The sequence below is a fragment of the Oryctolagus cuniculus genome, chromosome 17 (genome assembly GCF_051225735.1).
Source record: "Oryctolagus cuniculus isolate XC-2025 breed Fujian yellow rabbit chromosome 17, ASM5122573v1, whole genome shotgun sequence".
Lineage (NCBI taxonomy): Eukaryota > Metazoa > Chordata > Mammalia > Lagomorpha > Leporidae > Oryctolagus > Oryctolagus cuniculus.
In genome coordinates this window covers 17,163,061-17,181,855 of record NC_142883.1, presented here as the reverse complement: position 1 = coordinate 17,181,855, position 18,795 = coordinate 17,163,061, and the positions used below count along the sequence as shown (strand labels likewise).

The window sequence follows — 18,795 nt, the reverse complement described above, 5'->3', positions numbered from 1 at the left end:
CTCAGCTCGGTGTGCGAGGCGCTCCCTGTAAGCCCTGGGCCACCTGAGGCGGGCTTGGATTGCGGGGGTGCCCTGTGGCCCAGGTCAGCAGTTCTGCTGGGGAAGATGACTCTGGGGGCCAGGCCAGACCTGCCCCTTGCACCCTGGGGCCGCCCCGCCAGTGTGTGGGGGGGAGGGGCAGGCAGGTGTCCCCAGGGCAGGGCGCAGGCAGGACTGACTTATCTGTGGCAGCTGGGAGACCTCAGCCACAGCCGCCGCCGCCCTACATGTTCCTGTCCAGGAAGTAGGGAGAGGAGGGAAACCGAGCGCCAGGGAGGGGGTGAAGCCCCAGAGAGGCCCCCAGGGGTCTCCCGCCACCCCTTCTGGACTGGAAGGTTCTTCAGGGCCACGCTCAGATCTCTGGGTCCCTGTGGCCCCGCATACAGCAAGTGCTCAATGCTTGTTTGGCTACAAAAGGGACAAAGCTGTGAGTGAAGACTGTTGCAGCCACCCTGAGCCGAGTCGGGGAGCCCTGCCTCCCCCAGGCCCAGGCCCGTTGTCTCTCTGCCGCTTGCCACGAGGCCCACAGGGAAATGAGCTTGGAAGGAAAATGCAGACAGTCACTGGGCCACACCAGGGAGCAGGCGGGTGGCTGGAGGCACTGCACAACTGAGGGAAGGAAGGGCCTGATGTGGGATGGGGCTCGCGGCCCCTGCCCAGCCACAGGTGCGCATCCCTGCCAGGCGGGCCCTGGCAGCCAAGGAGAGCCACAGGGCAGGGGTGGCTTCCTGCTGTTTTGCATTGCTGTTCACTCCCCAAATGTCCCAGGGGCTGGGAGTGAACCAGCAGATGGAAGCTCTGCCTTTCAAATAAATAAGACCTGGCCCGAGGCCCAGGGCAGGGGAGAGGTGAGCAGATGGGAAGGGGCTTCGTGGCAGACGGGGGAGCTCGGCAAGAGGCTGCTGGGTCACCTGTGCCGCAGGGTGTCCCCCACAGATCCAAGCACACAGACCCCCGATTGCGACTGTTGGTGGCCTCACAGGGCGGGCTGCACACCCTGTGCCCAGAGGATCATGGGAAACCACAGCCTGGAGGGTTTCAGAGCAAAAGTGAAAGGAAGCTGGGCCTGGAGGGGCTGTGGGGGCAGAGCTTAGGGAGCCAAGGAAGGTCCAGACGGACAGGCAGGGCCCCACCAAGAGGCTGGGACGGAGCAAGAGAGACAGGGTGGTGAGGGCCCGTGTGGCTCCAGCGTCAGGGTCCTGGGGCCGAGGTGGGCAGGCTGTGGGGACCTGCGGGGAGGGTTGGCAGAGTTGACCAAGAGGCAGGGGGTGTGGGAGTTGTGGGGCAGCAGGCAGGGCCTCAGGGGCCTGTGTGTGTGCTTCCTAGGGACCCCCAGGGCAGTCCCGGGCACCCTTGGGCCTGCAAGGCCAGGAGTCCCGGGGCTGCCCAGGCCCACAGGGGCAGTGCAGGCGCATGGCCAGGAAGGGGCACGGAGTGGGTGGTCTGCTGGGCTCTGGGCAGTGGCGCTAAGTCACCTCTGAGGATGTGAAGGCCCAAGCCTAAACAGAACCTGGAAGCCCAGGAGGGACAGGGAAAGGACAGGGACTGGCGGCAATAATCTAGGTGGCCACAAGGTGGCGGTGGGAGGCTGGCAACGTGGGGCACCTGCCCAGGAGCCGGCTCCGCCCCGCTTCCTTCTCTGCATCTGGGGGTTGCTTTCCTCCCTCTGTGGCGCCCCGGCTCCGGCTCCGGCGCTCGCCTCCTCTTCCTCCTGCCCGGCTCTCGGACCTGCTTTCCCTCCTCCCCGCCCTGTCTCGTTCACCGCTGGCCATCCCAGAGAGCTGGCGGGCTCTTTCACTGCAGGCTGGACTCTAGCTGGCAGAGCTGGCCTCTCCCGTGGCCACTCAGTGGACTGGGGCAGAGGTGCAGGCTGTGAGCCCCGCCAAGGGCCGGGCAGAGCCAGGCCGGGATGCTCCTCGCACACAGGTACGCACGCACGCAGCCCGTCACAGCTTTCGGGAGGTCTCGTCTGTGCGGTGTGCTGCAAACGGCTGTAAGGGAGTTTGGGACGGGGGCAGCGGCTGCTGACGGCCCCTCCCCCCTCGGCTCCGTCCCCTCGCTGCCCAGCGGACCTGACACAGGTGCAGGCTGACCGCTTGGACGGGGACTCGGGGTTCCGGCTTGGGGAGCCAGATCCAGGCAAGCCGAGCGTTCAGGGCTGCTCCGGGCCTTCCAGGAAATGCGTGATCCTGAAGTAGACGCGGCCCCGGCGCCCGCAGTGCCTTCTCCAGGGCAGAACTCTGGGCACCGACACCGCCCCTCCGACGGGGGTCCCAGGCTACACACCTTGGCTCTGCCCCTCCTGGGGGGTGCCGGCTCGGTGTTCAGGTCAGCCTTGAAGACATCCTGTCTCTAGCCACAGCTCACCAAGGGTCTGGGGGGCTGGGGAAAGGGAGAGGCACATGGAAAACCACTTCTGTGTGCATGGCCGGCCTGGTGCATGCCCAGGCTCTCTGGCTCAGTCCCCACGGCAAGGTTATCTTCCTTGAAAACCTGCTAAGGGTTCTTCCTCAAACCAGGAGTGTTTCCCAGCCCCTGGTGTTTCCTTTTTTGCCTTGGCTTCCAGGGAGCTCAGGGCTCTATGTAACAGTCTCGTAATTGACAAATTGAAGGCCTTTTAACATTATCACTGAAATTTTTTGCTTTATTATTGTGTGTGGTTTTTGTTTTAGTTTTTTTTTTTTTTTTTTTCCTGAACTGCTCCTGTTCTTTTTGAAAGTAGGCAAATCTGCTTCTGGGACTTACTGAACCAAAAAATGGCAAATAAAAAAACTGCCCCCAAAGGAGGAGGTCACACGAGACCCCTTAGTATCTGAAGATGGGAGGAAGTGACTCACAGATGTCACACGCAGGGTGATGGCCATGAGAGAGCCCCCCCAGTGGGGTCCTGTCTCCACATTGCCGGTCCAGTTTCACTGGGCTGCCTACGGGTACTGGTTGTGTTGGGTTTAAGAAGCACATGCTCTGAGAGCAGCCCAGGCGTGGCTGTGAGGCGTCTGCCAGCCCCACAAATACACTTAAAAAAAAAATTATTTATTTATTTGAAAGAGTTACACAGAGGAGAGGCAGAGAGAAAGAGGTTTTCCGTCCAATGGTTCACTCCCCAGATGGTCGCAACGGCCAGAGCTGCGCCGATCTGAAGCCAGGAGCCAGGAGCTAGGAGCTTCCTCTGGGTCTCCCACATGGGTGCAGGGGCCCAAGGACTTGGGCCATCCTCCACTGCTTTCCCAGGCCAGAGCAGAGAGCTGGATCGGAAGAGGAGCAGCCAGAACTAGAACCGGCGCCCATGTGGGATGCCAGTGCTTCAGGCCATGGCGTTATCCCACTGCGCCAGCCCCACAAATACATTTTTTTTTTTTTTTTGACAGGCAGAGTGGACAGTGTGAGAGAGAGACAGAGAGAAAGGTCTTCCTTTGCCTTTGGTTCACCCTCCAATGGCCGCCACGCTGCAGCCGGCGCACCGCGCTGATCCGGAGGCAGGAGCCAGGAGCCAGGTGCTTTTCCTGGTCTCCCATGGGGTGCAGGGCCCAAGCACCTGGGCCATCCTCCACTGCACTCCCGGGCCACAGCAGAGAGCTGGCCTGGAAGAGGGGCAACCGGGACAGAATCCAGCGCCCCAACTGGGACTAGAACCTGGTGTGCTGGCGCCGCAAGGCGGAGGATTAGCCTAGTGAGCCGCGGCGCCGGCCCACAAATACACTTTTAAAAAGAATAAGACTTGCTTGGAAGGCATCGGGAACATGTAGGGTGTGCTGTGGCGCTGTTTGCTCCCGGCAGTGTGGGGTGTGCCGTGGGAGGTGCACGGTGGTTGCACTGTCTCAGCGTGTCCAGTGGTGGGCAGCGCGTCCAGGGGTCGCAATGCAACAAGCTGCAGTAGTGATTTTTATTAAGGTGCTGAGAACATTGGTTTACTTTCAGAATCCTACTTTTTGTTTTCTAATGAGGAACACATAGTATTTTTGAAAGGACTATGAAAACATGACATAGGTGAGCATAGGTGACTTTCAGATTCAGATCACGCAACGGATGTAAGGCGAGGGCTGGAGGCAGGTCGGGGCCCAGGCCCCCAGCCGCGGCGCCCCCCGCCCAGGTGGATCTGCTGGTTGTTGGCTGGGGGCTGCGGCCATCATTATATACATGGTGGGTTCTAAGAGCCTGGGCGCCCTGCCTCCCAGTGCCGGGTCCCGGGAACGCTGACCCTGCCGCACCTGTCTGCTCTGTGGGACCCATGGGTCACCCCCCGCTCAGAGAGCGCAGTGACACCTGCTAGGACAGGACCCAGGAACCTGCATTTTTGTCCCGCCCACGCGGCCTTGGGCTCTGCGTGGCGCCAGGGGAGCAAATTTGCAGCCTTAAACCAGACTCTCCCAAGATTCTAATGCTGGAGGGGGTGGGCTGTGGACTTTGGAAAGCCGGGTGCCTCTGAGGCCACAGGAAGCCTCTGCTGGGTCAGTGCGGCTGCCAGGGCTCCGCGCTCGTACCCAGTCACCCGCTCAGCACGCCTGCCTCCCGCCCCACCCCGATACCCCAAGTCCATCTCTGCGCGCCGAAGACCCTGCCCTGGAGGTGTGGCTCAGCCGCCCGTCCCGCCCCAGACCGCCTTGGGTGTGCTGTGTCACTCATCCTTTTTTCTGGCTATCAAAGGTGCAGATAATTAATAAGAAGCTGGATCTTAGCAACGTCCAGTCCAAGTGTGGCTCAAAGGATAATATCAAACACGTCCCCGGAGGCGGCAGTGTGAGTACCGCCACACGTTCCCCGCTCCCCCGCCAGCGGCCCGAGGCGCACGCTCGCGAGACATTGCACAGAATAAAGCGGCCTGGGTCCCCCACATCTCCATGTGTGTCCACTGCTCCCAGAGACGCCTCCCCAGGTCCTGGCCCTGGGGTCCTTGGGCCTCCGCAGCCTGGCGGCGGCGCCTGCGCCTCAGCTGTCACCTGCTGCACCCCACCCCCTGCAGGTTCACTTTGAGGGGCTCCCTGGGGACAGCAGCCTGTTGGGCCTGCCATGTGGACCCTGCGTTCTACCTTGCCTACCCCAGGGAGAAGGGTTGCGCCTGTGCACCCTAGGTCTCCCGCGCCTTTGAGGGAGGAGCTGATGCCTAAGCCGCTGGGCTTCTGTTTAAAAGCAGCCCCTCCCTCTGGCTGAGGCCAAACCAGGCGTGGCAGGTGGCCCTGCCCACAGTGCAGATCTGGGGAGACACGCTGTGGGGGCGCTCTTCCACTTGGCTTCTCCGGTGTCCCCGGGGACCCCCTTGCGTCCTCAGTGACACAGGCAGGGGATGGGAGCCTTAACTCGCCACCCGCCCATGTAGCGTTGTCCTGGCTGAGCGACACGTGGGGACCCTGTTCCTCCCAGGCTCCCACCTCACTGCCCCAGCCCTAAGCTTCTATGCCCTGGGGAGCGGAGCGCTGAGATCCTTGGGGTCCCCCTGGAGGCGGTTGGTTTCTGAGAGCCAGCTCCTCTGCTCAGTGCTGCGCTCTGCTGCGCTCTCCTGCGCTCTGCCCGAGCCCCGCCCAGAGGGTTTATTCTTGCAATGACTGTGCCGCTTCCCCGAGGCCGGCGCTCGCCCTGCGGCTGCTGCATGGGGCTTCCTGTGCTTCCGCACGTGTCTGCTCCGTGTCTCCTCTGTCCCCCCTCCCCGCCTCCTGTCCACCCCCACCCCTTGCCTTCTGCCCAGAGCAGAGCTGTGAGGACCCCAGCCAGCCGGTGCTCCGCCGTCGCTGGCTCCGAGTGCAGTTGCTCTGGGCAGTGGTTCTGACCCCTGTTCTCTGGCCTCCCCCAGAGAACAAGGTGGAGTCTGGCTGTGTGGGTCCTGCAGGTGGATGCTGGGAAGAGGGAGCCCGTGGGCAGCCTGGCCCTCCCCCCGCTCGCTGTGATGGGTGACCGACCACCCCTCCCACGTGTCCTGCACTGTGCCAGCCTATGGGCTAGCCATGACCTGCAGATAACCACAGAAACCCCAGGCTGACCCTGTGCATGGCCGTGGCTGGTGGCCACTGCTGTCTGCAGGGGCCTTACAGAAAGCTATCACGGGGAGAGCCTTTGGGGTCACTAGCCCTGCCCACCGACAGCCTCTGGGTCCCGGGTCTGCTCCCTAGCCGGGACAGGACAGCCCAGTGGGCAGGCCCAACTCTGCTCCTTCTGGGCCCCCCCCGGCTGCTTCAGGGGTCTGTTCTTGCCCCTCCTGGCCTCCTGTCTGCCTGAGCACGGCCCTGGTGCCCACCTTCCTCCCCTGCTTCCCCCTCCGCCACCTCTGCACCCCCCCCCCACACCCCTGTAAGTGCCGGCCTGGCTTTCACCAACTACAGTGATCTGGGGTCAATCCAGTTTGCACCCAAGTAAAAGTCCATCCTTTTTTTCTGGTGACCCTGACAAACCCAATCTCAGCTGCAAGGCCACCTTCTTGGGGTAACCCCGGGACAGGGAGCAGGAGCCAGTGGCTAGTGGCGATGGGCTTCTGCACCCTCTGATGACCCCACATGAGGCCTGGGCAGTGTCCCCGGGGACCGGTCCACCACTGTGTGGTCCTGGGCTGGGACCAGCGGGCAGTGTGGGGGCCGTCATTCCCCACCGAGTGCGGGCCTCTAGGACCAGGCCTACTGAGCTCGCTGAGACACTAACTGTGGTGCCTGTTCTGTCCGTGTCGCTTGCTGTCTTGGTAAAAACTAAAATGTCCGGGACACTGGGTGCCCAGGCGCCGGCTGGCTCTCAGCCGGGTCACCAGGCTGCTCAGGGTCCTGCTTGTTACCCGCACTTCTCTTGTGGGGCTTCTGGGCCTGGGGAAGCTTCTGGAATAAGCTCTGCCCAGCGGCTGCAGCCAAACGTGGCCCTGCTGAGTGTGCTGACCTCTTCGTGGTCCGCGGAGTGTGAGGGGAGTGGCTTCCACATGTGAGTGTCCGCCGCGCTGGGCAGCGTCCCTGTCTGCCCCCCAGGGTCTCGGGCTGTGCAGGGACTGCAGCCCCCAGCCCCTCCGTTAGCTTGTGAAGACTCAGCTGCCCCGGGCAGGGCTGGCAGAATCTTAGCAACACATTCTTTCCTCCCCACGGAGGGCGTGTCCCTCACGGCCGGCCGCTGGAGCCGCTGAGTGCGCAGGGCCGGCTTACACAGCTGCTTCTCATTGTGCCACGCCCACAAGGAATAATCCTGTTTGCTTTGTCTCCCTCCTTCTCCCGCACTCTCATCCCCAGGTGCAAATCGTCTACAAACCCGTCGACCTGAGCAAGGTGACCTCCAAGTGTGGCTCACTGGGCAACATCCATCACAAACCAGGTGGGGAGCCCGCAGGGTGGGGGGGAGGGTGCTAGGTACACGGCGGGCGGGACTGGGGACGAGGTCTCTCGGACGTGCCATCGGGAGAGCCTTAGGGCCTGGGAGGTGTGGCTGCCCCAGCAGGGCCACGCTGGCCAGCACCAGGGAGGAGGGAGGCTGGCCGCGGACCCGATCTGGTCCCAACACGGGGACGCTTTGCCAGCTGCACCAGCTACCACCGGAGACCCCTGCGCCACTGCTGCTCTGACTTTGCTTACACAGAAATGATGCAGCTGGACCCCCCCCCGCCCCCCCACCCCCACCCCCGAGACCTTTCAGCAGCGAGGCCTCTCTCTGTCGCTGCCCAGCTCGGGTGCCACAGAGCACCTGGACCATGGCCAGGGCGGGGGCGGGACGGAGCTCCTTTAATGGAAATGTGAGCGCCCCCTTGTGGGCGCAGTCGGAGGTCTGGCGCCTTCACTGGGGGAGGCGGCCTCTGGAGGAGCGGTCAGGAATGTGGTTCCCGGGATACTGCTCCCGCCCAATGCAAACTGGCCACGCGCTCTGGGGAGTTTCTCCAGGAAGTCCTGCCAGACAGCTCCGGCACAGCTCCCACACTTGGGTGCGGCTCAAGGTCACGCAGAGAGAAAGCATCCGGGTCTTTCCTGAGTGTGCACTTGGGTATTCAGGTCCTCAGGGGCTGGGGCTGGGGCTGACAGGGCATCCGTGAGGAAAGACTCGCGGGCAGCCTAGCGATTGAGGATCTGCAATCCTCTCTCCTGGCCCAGGCTGCCACTTAGCTTTGCGTTGGCTAAGGAGGAAGAGTTGGCAGAGAAAATATTTGACACACACCTTGATGGAGAGAGAGGCCGACCGTTTCCAGGCCTTTGTATCTGAGCCGCTTACACTTACGCTGCTCCTGTTCACTGCTGAGCAGCGGAGTGCAACCTTTGTCTGGGGGCTGCAGCCCTCCCTCCCGGTGTGTGGGGTCCACCAAGAGCCGGAAAAGGTGGCAGGTGGCTCGTGTGTGTCTCGTTCCAGGAGGTGGCCAGGTGGAGGTGAAATCTGAGAAGCTGGACTTCAAGGATAGAGTCCAGTCGAAGATTGGGTCCCTGGATAACATCACCCACGTCCCTGGTGGCGGAAATAAAAAGGTAGGGGGCGGGGTGGGGCGGGGGAGGCTGCCTTGGGTGTGGGGTTCATCCCTGTCTTTCTGGGAGGAAAGCGGAGGTTCTCCTAGTGCCTGCTGGATGTGGCGTCTCAGCCCTCGCTGGCCCCTGCAGTCCCTGGGAGCTTTAGCCAGGTTGATGCCTTGGCCCCAACCTGGAGCTGCTGTCCGACTGGTCTTATTGTTTATTTGAAAGACAGAGCGACAGGGGTCAGAGAGCTTCATCCACTGGTTCATTTCTCAAGTGGCTGCAACAGCTGGGGCTGGGCCAGGTCAAAGCCAGGACTCCATCCAGGTTGCAGGGACCCAAGCAGTTGGCCATCTTCCACTGCTTTCCCAGGCACATTACGCAGGGAGCTGAATGAGAAGTGGAGCAGCCGGGACTTGAGTTAGCGCTCTGATAGGGGATGCCAGCGTTGCCATGACGCCAGCCCCAGTATCCAGTGCTTTCAAAGTTCCCAGGCGATCCTGGAGTTTTGAAGCTCCTTGGAGGAATCAGCTGTAGGCCCTGGCGTTGGCAAACACCACGGAGGTGGAGGTGAGAAGCCACGCCCCAGCCAGCCCTGGGGTGCCTGCAAGTCCCAGGAACATAACCTAGTTCTCTAAATGGGTTACCGAGCAAAGAGTGATGATGCAATCCAGCTCTCAGCCAAGCCTCAGCCTGCCACGGCAGTGCCCACACGGAAGCTGCTGGAGTGTCCAGGCTGGGAGAGGGAGGGGCCCTGAGGGTGAGCCGGGGGCTGCCATGCCCTCTTCTGCGTGGATGCGGCCCTGGGCTCCCCACCTGCCCACACGCGCTGGAAGTGGCTCTGGCTCTTTCCAGCTGCCCGGGGAGTGGCCGAGGGAGCAGGGACGTCCCAAGGTGGGTGTTGCACCTGCTGCAGCCCCCACCCCTCCCCGGCGTGCTCACCTCTATGCTCTGGTTCTGGAGAGGCAGACACCCTGGTCATGCGTGTGCCGTGTGCAGCAGGCAGCCCACTCCGCTTCTGGGGAGAGCTGGTGGGAGAGGAGCCTTACAGTCCCTGGATCCCCACGTCATAGCCCCCTCCCAGGCCCTCTCGGACCCCAGCGTGGAACTCACGTTTCCATGGTGCGTCTGCAGACACAGGTGCAGGCGTGCTCTGTGCCAACCACCGCTAGAAGTGAGAAAGCATGGGGGCCAGGAGCTGGCGTGCCCCCAGGGGCATAGGGGAAGAGCGCCGTTCCTGGGGGGAGGACAGGTTTTCTGCCCAAGCCCAGGGCTCTGCCACTGGACTGCAGCACTTTAGGGTCTGGATTGGGCCTAAAGTCAGCGTCTGATCCTCTGGGTGAGTGAAGGAAGGGCTTTGCCGTGTCTGGAATATATATAACTTGAAAGGCAGAGAGGTGGCGGAGGCGGAGGGGAGTAGGACAGGTGGAGACACGTTTTCGAAGTGCAGGTTCACTTCCCAAATCCAGCAGCCAGGAGCCTAGAACTCAACCCCGATCTCCCAGGCAAGTCCCCCATACGTGTCACTGCTGCCTCCCAGGGTATGCGTTAGCAGGATGCTGCATCAGAAGTGGAGTAGCCAGGACTGGAACCAGGCACTCTGATGGGAGGTGGGCATCCCAAATGATGGTTTAACCCACATGCCAAATGCCCACCTTTCCTCTGTTCCTAACCTATCTTCTGAGACACTCAGACAGGGTGGGCTGGGCCTGCCCCTCTCAGAAGACCCCATCCAGGTCCTGGAGGATCCCTTTTGGGTACCGTCTGCATTTCCTTGGGGTGTTGAGCAACGCTGCCAGCAAGCAGTGGAGCGTACAACCAGCCTCCTGGGTTGCTCTCACTTTGGGGAATTTTTGGATATTCCCAGGAATCTGCCATTTTTTTCTTAAGAAACAATTCAAGTTTTAAAATGTTTTATTTATTTATCTGAAAATCTGAGTGACAGAGAGGGAGAGAAGGGGGGAGAGAGAGAGAGAAAGAGAGAGAGAGAGAGAGAGAGAGAGAGAGAGAGAGAGAGAGAGAGAGAGAGAGAAATAGATCTTCCACCGGCTGGTTCATGTTCCAAATGCCCACAAGCAGCCATGGCTGGGCCAGGCCCAAGCCAGGAGCCAGGAGCTCCATCCCGGTCTCCTGGGCCCAACTTCTTGACCCTCCCTGGGTGCACAGCAGCAGGAAGTGGACTGGAGGCAGTGGTGGTCTCCGTGCCGGCACACCCACACCCACACCCGAGCAGCCATTTAACCCCTTGCGCCACAATTCCGGTCCCAAGAAACAAAGCTTCAGAAAATACTCACCTAATGTTCTTCTCAAAGTTACACATGGCCTCTCCAGTGCGGTGACAGGAAAGGGTCCTGCTTCCAAGGCACCGACCCCGAGTGAACAAAAACACGCGTTTGCCTTCAACAAGACCAGCTTTCCTGAGTGCCCCCAGTCAGGCCCCGGCAACAAGGGCTCTTGGGGTCCACAGGCCCCTGTGACGGCACGGAAGTGCAGGTGCCCGCACACATCTGCTCGGGCAGCATCTGCTTTTCCAAGGTGCTCCGAGAACACAGACCTCTTACTGTCAGCGCAGGTGGAGAAGTCCTGGGGCCGCTACTCGGGTCGTAAGGAGAGCAGGTGTTCTGCACCACTCACTGCTCCAGCCCGTGCTTCCTGCTTCCAGATTTCCCAGTATCCTCTGGTAGTCCTGGCTGCTTGTGGGTGCTCCCTCAGTCTCCCACTGGCAAGGGAAAGAATGGGCGTGGCCTGCGGCTGGGTGTCCATGGGGCTGCAGATCCTCCATCCACACTTTCGTTTGAAGCAGGCACGCCTTGCGACCTAGTAGTGCGCACTGTCTGGAGGGTACACAAGAAACTTGCCACGCTATCTCTCCGGGAGGCCACAGGCACCACAGGCTGGCCCTGGGGTGGAGGTGGGGGTGGCGGCAGGGCTCAGTGCCCCCTCCCGGCCCTCCCACACCCTCCCCTTCTCCCTGCAGATCGAAACCCACAAGCTGACCTTCCGTGAGAACGCCAAAGCCAAGACAGACCACGGAGCGGAAATTGTGTACAAGTCGCCGGTGGTGTCTGGGGACACGTCTCCGCGGCACCTCAGCAACGTGTCCTCCACCGGCAGCATCGACATGGTGGACTCGCCCCAGCTTGCCACGCTAGCCGACGAGGTGTCCGCCTCCCTGGCCAAGCAGGGTTTGTGATCGGGCCTCCGGGGCGGTTATGGCCGCGGAGAGAAGAGAGTGAGAGTGTGGGGAAAAAGCGTAATGACCTGGCCCTCCGCCCTCTGCCCTCCCCGGCTGCTCCTCACAGATGGGTTAATTGGTTCATCACCTGCCCTGCTTTCGTCACTCGGCTTGGGCTTGGGACTTCAAAACCAGTGATGGGAGTGAGAGCAAATTTCCAAATTAATGGGGGCTCATAATAAAACAGTTTGAAACACATGTGGAAACCTTGGCCACTCCCAGCATTTCTCGGGCAGTTCCTTTTGATTCTTTTGTCTTCCCCTCTGAGTAGATGTGGGAGGAGCAGCTCTGAAAGTGGCTGCTGGGAAATTTCAAGGCACAGGGGCGCCCGCTGCCTCTGTTCCCATCCTGGGGGCACCCAGAGGCAGCGGTGGCAACACAGGATTTTAAACTTTGGTGGTGTTCGTGGAGCCACAGAGGATGGCCACTTTGAGAGTGAGGGGCGGGGGTGGGGCTGGGGAGGAAGGATGTGGGGAGAGCAGACACTGCCCTTTGCTGGGCACCGGGGGAGCCCCCATCTCAGACCCCGTGGCCTCCCGGTCTGGGTGGCCTGGAGTCTGCCTTGGGTGGGTGTCCCTTGCTCTAGAGCACGGCCGCAGGCGGAGACAGTGGGCAGAAGGGAGGGGGGCGGGAGGGTGGCACCTGTGGATCACACTGACCTTGATGCCTGTTCCGGTGTGCTGGCCGCTGCCTCCCATCTGCGGGCTGGAGTCCTGGGCAGCTGTCCCTCCCCTCCACGGAGATAGTTCTGAAGGTTGGAACCTGCAAGCCACGATTTTGGCCACCTCACAGACCTGGGACTTTAGGGCTAACCAGTTCTCTTTTTAAGGACTTGTGCCTCTTGAGGAACCCAAGCCTAGGCTTCCGGTGCCTCTGAAGAGGGAGGTGCTCTGGGACATGGGTCCTGAGCCTCCCATCCCTCCCAGGGCCACTGTAGCCCCCCTGGCCATCCCATCTTGCCTATGTGTCTGCTGCTGAGAGCCCAGTCACTGCCTGTCCCCTCATGTCACCCTGTCCCGAGACACTTGCCACACCCACCCCCAGTCACGGACACAGGTTGGCTGTGGAAGGCACTACTGTAGAGTGAATTTGGGGTTCAACCTCAGGTTGTTGCTCCAAGTCAGGTGCCTCCCACAACCACCCAGCTGACCGTGCGCAGGTGAGCCGGGGGTGGGGGTGGGGTGGTGGGCCATGGCTTCCTCACTTGGAGAGTGCCCTCCCCCGTCAGGCCTGGCTGCCAGCGATGGCCCCGAGGTGCACAGGCAGGGCTCGCAGGGCAACACCACGTTCCTGCCTGCCCCCTGCTTCCACCCCAGCTGTGACTGCCTGCCTCCCCGGAGCCCAGCTGCTGTCCAACTCCACCTGCATATTACCAGCCACACGCCCCCCGGAAACGGTTCTCCCCCGAGTCCCAGCTCTGCTGGAGCAGCTGACCATGTCCATAGACCTGCCCTTCCCTCCCACCTGCACCTGTCACGCTCTAGTTGGATTTGTCTGTCTATGCTTGGACTCACCAGAGTGACTGTGGTAGTGAAAAACAAAAAAGGACGCATGCATCTTGAAATGCTCTTGCGGAGGTTTCTAATCCGCCCTCACCGGTGTGCTGGAAGGCTCGCCCCCATGCTGGGACTTGGCTCCAGGAAGCCTGTGTGGCTATGCTCTGCCGGGCGCCTCCCAAGTTCTGAAACGTTTACGTCAGCACCTGGGACGCAGCGGAGACCAGCTTCTGCCACCTGAGGAGGACTCAGCCGCAGAGTGCACGATGGGGCACCCTGGCGTCCCCACCAGGGCTCCCTGCCTCAGGCCAGAGTGCGCTGTGCTGGCTCGAAGCTGGTCCTCTCTGCTCACAGCCTGGAGGAGGCCTAGGCAGTCCTGATGGAGGAAGAGGACGCCAGGTGCTCCTGGGGGAGAGATCTGCAGCCCCTAAGGGCCCTTCAGCTGCGGCAGGGATCGGGATGGCTGCCCAGCCTGGATGGGCTCCCGAGGCCAGGGCTGCCTGACCGGCGAGGCTGACCAGTCAGGAGACAGCATCCCCAAAGCCTTGGCCTGGGCAAGCCCAACCCCCTTGTACAACTGCACCAGTGCCTGGGCCGGGGCTGAGCGGCCTCAGGCCTCGTTCTGCCACCTCTGGTTTGGGTATAGTTAAAGGCAGTCCTGGCGGGCTGGGTGGACAGAGCTCTCCATGCCAAGAACTGTCTGGGCCCAGAACTTTCCACTGAGGCTCCCCAGTGTCCTCCAAGTCCCAGCTGCCGTCTGAACAGTCCTGAGGAAGAAAAAGAAATGTGGCATCAGGACTCGGCGGTGATTAGACACCTGCCCCCCCCCCACGCCGCCCACCTTGGCTGCGTTTCCTTTCGTACCTTTTCTGCGTCCTCTTCCTGCAGCGCCTGTGCCTAAAGAGCAGGTCAGTGCTGGTGGGGGGCTGGTGGGGGGCTTTAAAGAACAGCCCCCCCCACCCCCCGCCACCTCCAGAGCCCAGGTCCCAGGTCCCTGGGTGAGTTAGCTGGGGCACACTCCACACCTGGTTCCTTCAAGCTCTCAATTTATCACTAGTTCCATGGAAACCCACTTGGGTGAGCCTGTATCCTGTTTGCAATTGCTTGCTGTGCTTTGGGGGGAGGGGGGAGGGCAGTGTAAGAGAAGTTAGCATGGGCAGAGGGAGTCTTGGAGTGCAGCACACTGCCTTGCAACCCTTTTCTTTACGACCGCAGCCACATTTGCCACAGGGAGTGGCGTGCCATGGAGCCACGGGTCCTTGGGGCTGGCTTTTCTACCGATGGGAGGAAGTCTCAGCTGCGGCAGGAGTTAGCTGGTTCCCTGCCCCTTGCTAGCCAGGCCGTGTTGTAGGAATGAACCTGAGATCTAGTGGCCTGGGCCCTCTCGCGGAGTCTCAAGCCTACCATCACGCCTCCCCCAAGGCCCTGGCCATCTGTCCCTCAACGGCCATTCTCCCACTTGCTTTGACCACGCAGCCCACTCCCAGCAGCTGCTGGGATCGCTTCCTTTTTTGTTTCCCAGGTAAAGCCAAGAGGTGGGGACAAGGGCAGAGGTGACCATCAGCTTGTCCTGTCTACGGTCTGTGGCTCCACGAGACTTCAGATTTCAGCTTTGGAAAGGGTTGCCCTGGGCACTGACCCAGAGTCTCACCTCCTAATGGACTTAGCCCATGTATTTGCCATGCTGGGCAGGACAATTTCTGGCACCTGCAAGTCCCATGATTTCTTCAGTAATTTTGAGGGTGGGGGGAGGGACATGAAATCAGCTTAGCTTAGCTTCCTGTCTGTGAGTGTCCATATAGTGTATTGTGTGTTTTAACAAATGATTTACACTGACTGTTGCTGTAAAAGTGAATTTGGAAATAAAGTTATGACTGATTAAATAAGCCTGCATTCATGGTTTTTTAACAGACTACACATTTTTTTAAAAAAAGATTTGTATATTTGAAAGGCAGAATCACTCACAGGCACAGAGAGCGGGGTCTTCCATCCTCTGGTTCACTCCCCAAATGACTGTAATGGCCAGAGCTGGGCCAATCTGAAGCTAGGAGCCAGGAGCTTCTTCCAGGTCTCCCACATGGCTGCAGGAGCCCAAGCACTTGGGCCATCTTCTACTGCTTTCCCAGGACATAGCAAAGAGCTGGATCAGAAGTGGAGCAACCGGGACTTGAAATGGCACCCATATGGGGTGCTGGCACCACAGACAGTGGCTTTATCCACTACACCACAGTGCTGGCCACATTCATGGATTCTAAGAACAAGAAAATGACACAGGATGTGTGATTTTCAGTTCTTTCCCATTATTGAAAGAACTCGGGGCATGGGGGAGGGGGAGCGGCATTGTGGTATAGCAAGTAAAGCTATCCCAAATGGGCACCAGTTTAAGTACTGGCCGCTCCACTTTTGATCCAGCTCCCTGCTAACACACGGTCAAACGTGGCCAGAGTGCTTGGGCCTCTGTCACCCATGTGGGAAACCTGGATGGCATTCCTGGCTCATCCCTGTCCACTGTGGCCATCTGAGGAGTGAACCAGCAGATGGAGATCTGTCTCTCCTTAACTCTAAATAAATCTAAAAAAACAAAACAAAACACAACACAACAACAACACCCTCACAGAGATCACAGAGAGTGACAATATTGTCAAAAGCTAGGCATCAGAATTAATGCTCACTCTGGGACCCTGAGGGTGAAAGAGTTCTCAGACTTGTTCATTTCCAGTTGATTCTTTCCTTCTGGTGTGGATAAACCTTCTTGGTTCTATGCAATTCGAAAGGCAATAAACAAGCTGTAAGCTGGGTGCCACTGTGTGCCACCCTGAGGGTAGGTACATAGGGTTACTTCCAAAGTTCATGGAAAAATGGCATCAAAAGATAGGTTCAAACTACCCGCGCGTAGTTTTAGAACACATTTTCCATGAGCTTTCTCAAGACCCCTTGAACAACAGCTTTTAATTAGTTCAGGAGTCTGGAGCTGAAGAACACCAAGCCAGTCTGCTGAGAGAGCAGCTTAGATTCCTCTTAGGTTCATACAGCTGCCCTGCTCTGCTCTGGCTCCTTACTACAGACCGAAGAACAGTTCTGCTAAACCAAGACGGAGGCACCAGACAGCTTCTCTGTAGCGATGCCACAAAGGACAAGCTGTGAAACAGTGACCCACCATCTCATTATTCCTGGGTGATCATATCAAGGTCATGATATTGAAATCTTGGATTTTCACACCCAGTTTCAAAAGCCTCTCTTCCTCCCCTCCTCTACTCCTTCCCCGGTGGCCACTGAAGATGACCCAGGCAGCAAGAGGCCAGCCTGAGAGAGGCTCCCTCTGCACACACCGCCCGCGGCACCTCACCGGGCAGCCTCTGCTCTCTCTGGCTAGACTGCCATAAACAGAACAGAGAAGGGGGTAGAATGAGGCCTGCTCATTCCTACCAAGAAAATCAAGCACTGTGCCTCCTTCGAAGAAAGATGCTGTAAGCTCAGGTAGCACGGTGGGCGCCAGCCCAGGCTCTGTGCAGACCAGCCACTGACTGATGTGAGAAGTAAAGCTCCAAGAGCAAGCAACTTAAGCCTAGGGACACAGCATCACAGCACTGGCCTCACTGGAGAACAAGGACCACCGAGGGGCTATGGCCACTTCAGCCCAGTAAAAAGAAAAGGCAGAGGCTCTACAGGATGCCCGGTCCGCCCTGTCCGCCCTGCCCCACCCCGCAGCGGGAACTAGCACAGTGCATTCACTGGCGATTGCCAGGTGACGGCGGAACAGAGACCTCCCGACTCAGAGCCAGTTATCACACACAGCCCGACACGCCAAGAAACACCCGGCACATACATAACATTCTGTAACTCTTTTTTTTATTATTTTTTTCAATTTTTCCTTCCTTTTTTTTAAGCACGAGTCTGTGCTTTGCGAACAGAATCAAGACATTAACAAAGATCAGCTTCTCTGAAGAAAAGCATTTCTATAGAACAAAGACAGCTACATGTTTCGCTGCCATTACACAGCTCAAAGCAGGAAAAGAAAATATTTACAAAATACAGTTTTTTCAATTTTTTTACAATGCTAAAAGGGTTATTCAGAATTTTCAACCTTATAAATAGAAGAAGCACTTTATGCATAGGGATATGGTGCATTATTGTTTTTGAAAGAAACAATGACAAACCCTTTAACTTGCAAACAGAACCAAAAAAAAAAAAATCACTAATGTTGAAAATTGTGAAAAAACCCCAACCATTAAGCAGTTTGTCTACTATTTTTATACGATTACAAAATGGCAGGAAAAAAAAAAGTCCTTCCCCCCTCCCCCTTTGGTGATGTGATTATACATGAGACAGGCACAAGGTTAACAAAGGAGGGAACGGGGGAGGGATGGAAACCACAGCCAGGACTAGACGATGTTCCACAGGCAAGGGGTGTGTGAAAGAGGAAAGTCCAATTGACACAGGAGTGGATCAGCTGGTGAAAGCAACAGCACACAGGAGAGATGGCTGCCCCTGCAGGGGAGTGGGAACAGAGGTGCAGCTGTCCTAACTGCACCTTCACAGAGCAGCACAGGAGGCAAGTGCGTTCCGAGTGGAAGGACCGGGTGTGCATGGCGTTTGGGGGAGCCACGAAGGAAGGGTACAGAGGGACGGGCTGGGGCAACCTGAGCAGCTGCAGCCAGGTTACAGTGAAGGAGTCATGGCACATGGCCAAATGCAGTGAAACTGAAAACGGGTGACAGGGAGCAGCTTTCTGCCAGCTGAGGGCTCAGGGAGTACAGCGGGCAGGTGGGGGGAGACCGTGGTGTGGGAGATGGGGACCTGGCCAGAGCTGAACCAAGTCACTGATGAGAGGGGAAGGCGTTAAGAGCCCAGGGTGCCGAGCTCTGTCCCACCCTAACCTAAGAAGGCAAAGCTGAACTGGAGCTTTCCATTCCCTCTGCGCTTTTGGCATTCCACCCTGCCCACAGGGGTGAGGGAGAAGGGTGATCATCTAACTTCGTAGGTCCAGTGATTCAACAGTGCAGAGGCTACGCCAGGACCAGGCCAGCAGGGTCTTATCCTGAACTTCTGTTTGCCAACTGGAGGAAGTGCTCAGGTGTGTGACAAGAAAACATGGAAACAAAAACAAAACAAAAATCAAAACAAGAAAAAAATACCAAAGTAGGATCTAAATTCCTTAAATTCACTAAAAACTGTGAAAATTTCCGGCATATGATGTTTGAATATCAAACGCAGAGATTTCTGAAGCTTTAATGCCAATAGTTAGTGAGTCTGTTTAGATTCCCATTTCCCACTCATCTGTGAGTCGGGCGCTGAGCTGTGACTGTTGCCGCCAGATGCCGACTCTTGAGGGGAACAACGGGAGGCAAGGTGGGCGCCACCTCTGCCTCCCTGCCAGTCTTGCTGCCTGAGGTGCGCCGAGTGCAGCGGGCTGCCCGTTCCTGCGCATCCAGCTGGTCCTCACACTCGGCCTGGGGACTGTAGGCCAGGGGGAAGGTGCGCCGCTCCCATGGCTGCACGGACTGTGGGCAGACAAATCGCCTTGGTGAGCACCCAGTCCCATCTAGCTGCTTTAGTAATCCAGGAAGACCCCTCACACAGTGAGCAGCACCCTTTTAATAATACAGCCCCACCTTCTCTTCAGACGGTCAATTTCAAG

The 18,795-nt window shown here is 58.8% G+C and overlaps 2 protein-coding genes and 1 long non-coding RNA gene across 41 annotated transcripts in view; 1 reads left to right on the top strand and 2 right to left on the bottom strand.

Annotated features, from left to right (window-relative positions):
- Window positions 1-11,867, top strand: part of MAPT (microtubule associated protein tau) — an 81,809-nt gene extending 69,942 nt beyond the window's left edge. For 22 of the 33 annotated variants that reach the window (XM_051825026.3, XM_051825021.3, XM_051825020.3 and 19 more), the window contains 4 exons: window positions 4,684-4,776; window positions 7,230-7,311; window positions 8,332-8,444; window positions 11,404-11,867. In XM_051825026.3, coding sequence (XP_051680986.1) covers window positions 4,684-4,776; window positions 7,230-7,311; window positions 8,332-8,444; window positions 11,404-11,619 — 504 coding nt within the window. In that variant the 3' untranslated portion in view covers window positions 11,620-11,867. The remainder of the gene's footprint in view (window positions 1-4,683; window positions 4,777-7,229; window positions 7,312-8,331; window positions 8,445-11,403) is intronic. The other 11 variants (XM_051825022.3, XM_070060560.2, XM_051825018.3 and 8 more) reach the window with 1 other exon arrangement.
- LOC138846054 (uncharacterized) lies at window positions 9,318-11,145 on the bottom strand. Its single transcript, XR_011383440.2, has 4 exons — window positions 10,981-11,145; window positions 10,721-10,777; window positions 9,540-9,594; window positions 9,318-9,454 (listed from the first exon to the last, which is right to left on the bottom strand). It is a non-coding gene; the product is annotated as an uncharacterized LOC138846054 (long non-coding RNA).
- Window positions 11,868-16,989: 5,122 nt separating the features above from the next.
- KANSL1 (KAT8 regulatory NSL complex subunit 1) overlaps window positions 16,990-18,795 on the bottom strand; it is a 184,846-nt gene continuing 183,040 nt past the window's right edge. For all 7 annotated transcript variants that reach the window (XM_017349250.4, XM_070060558.2, XM_089316870.1 and 4 more), the window contains one exon: window positions 16,990-18,658. In XM_017349250.4, coding sequence (XP_017204739.4) covers window positions 18,431-18,658 — 228 coding nt within the window. In that variant the 3' untranslated portion in view covers window positions 16,990-18,430. The remainder of the gene's footprint in view (window positions 18,659-18,795) is intronic.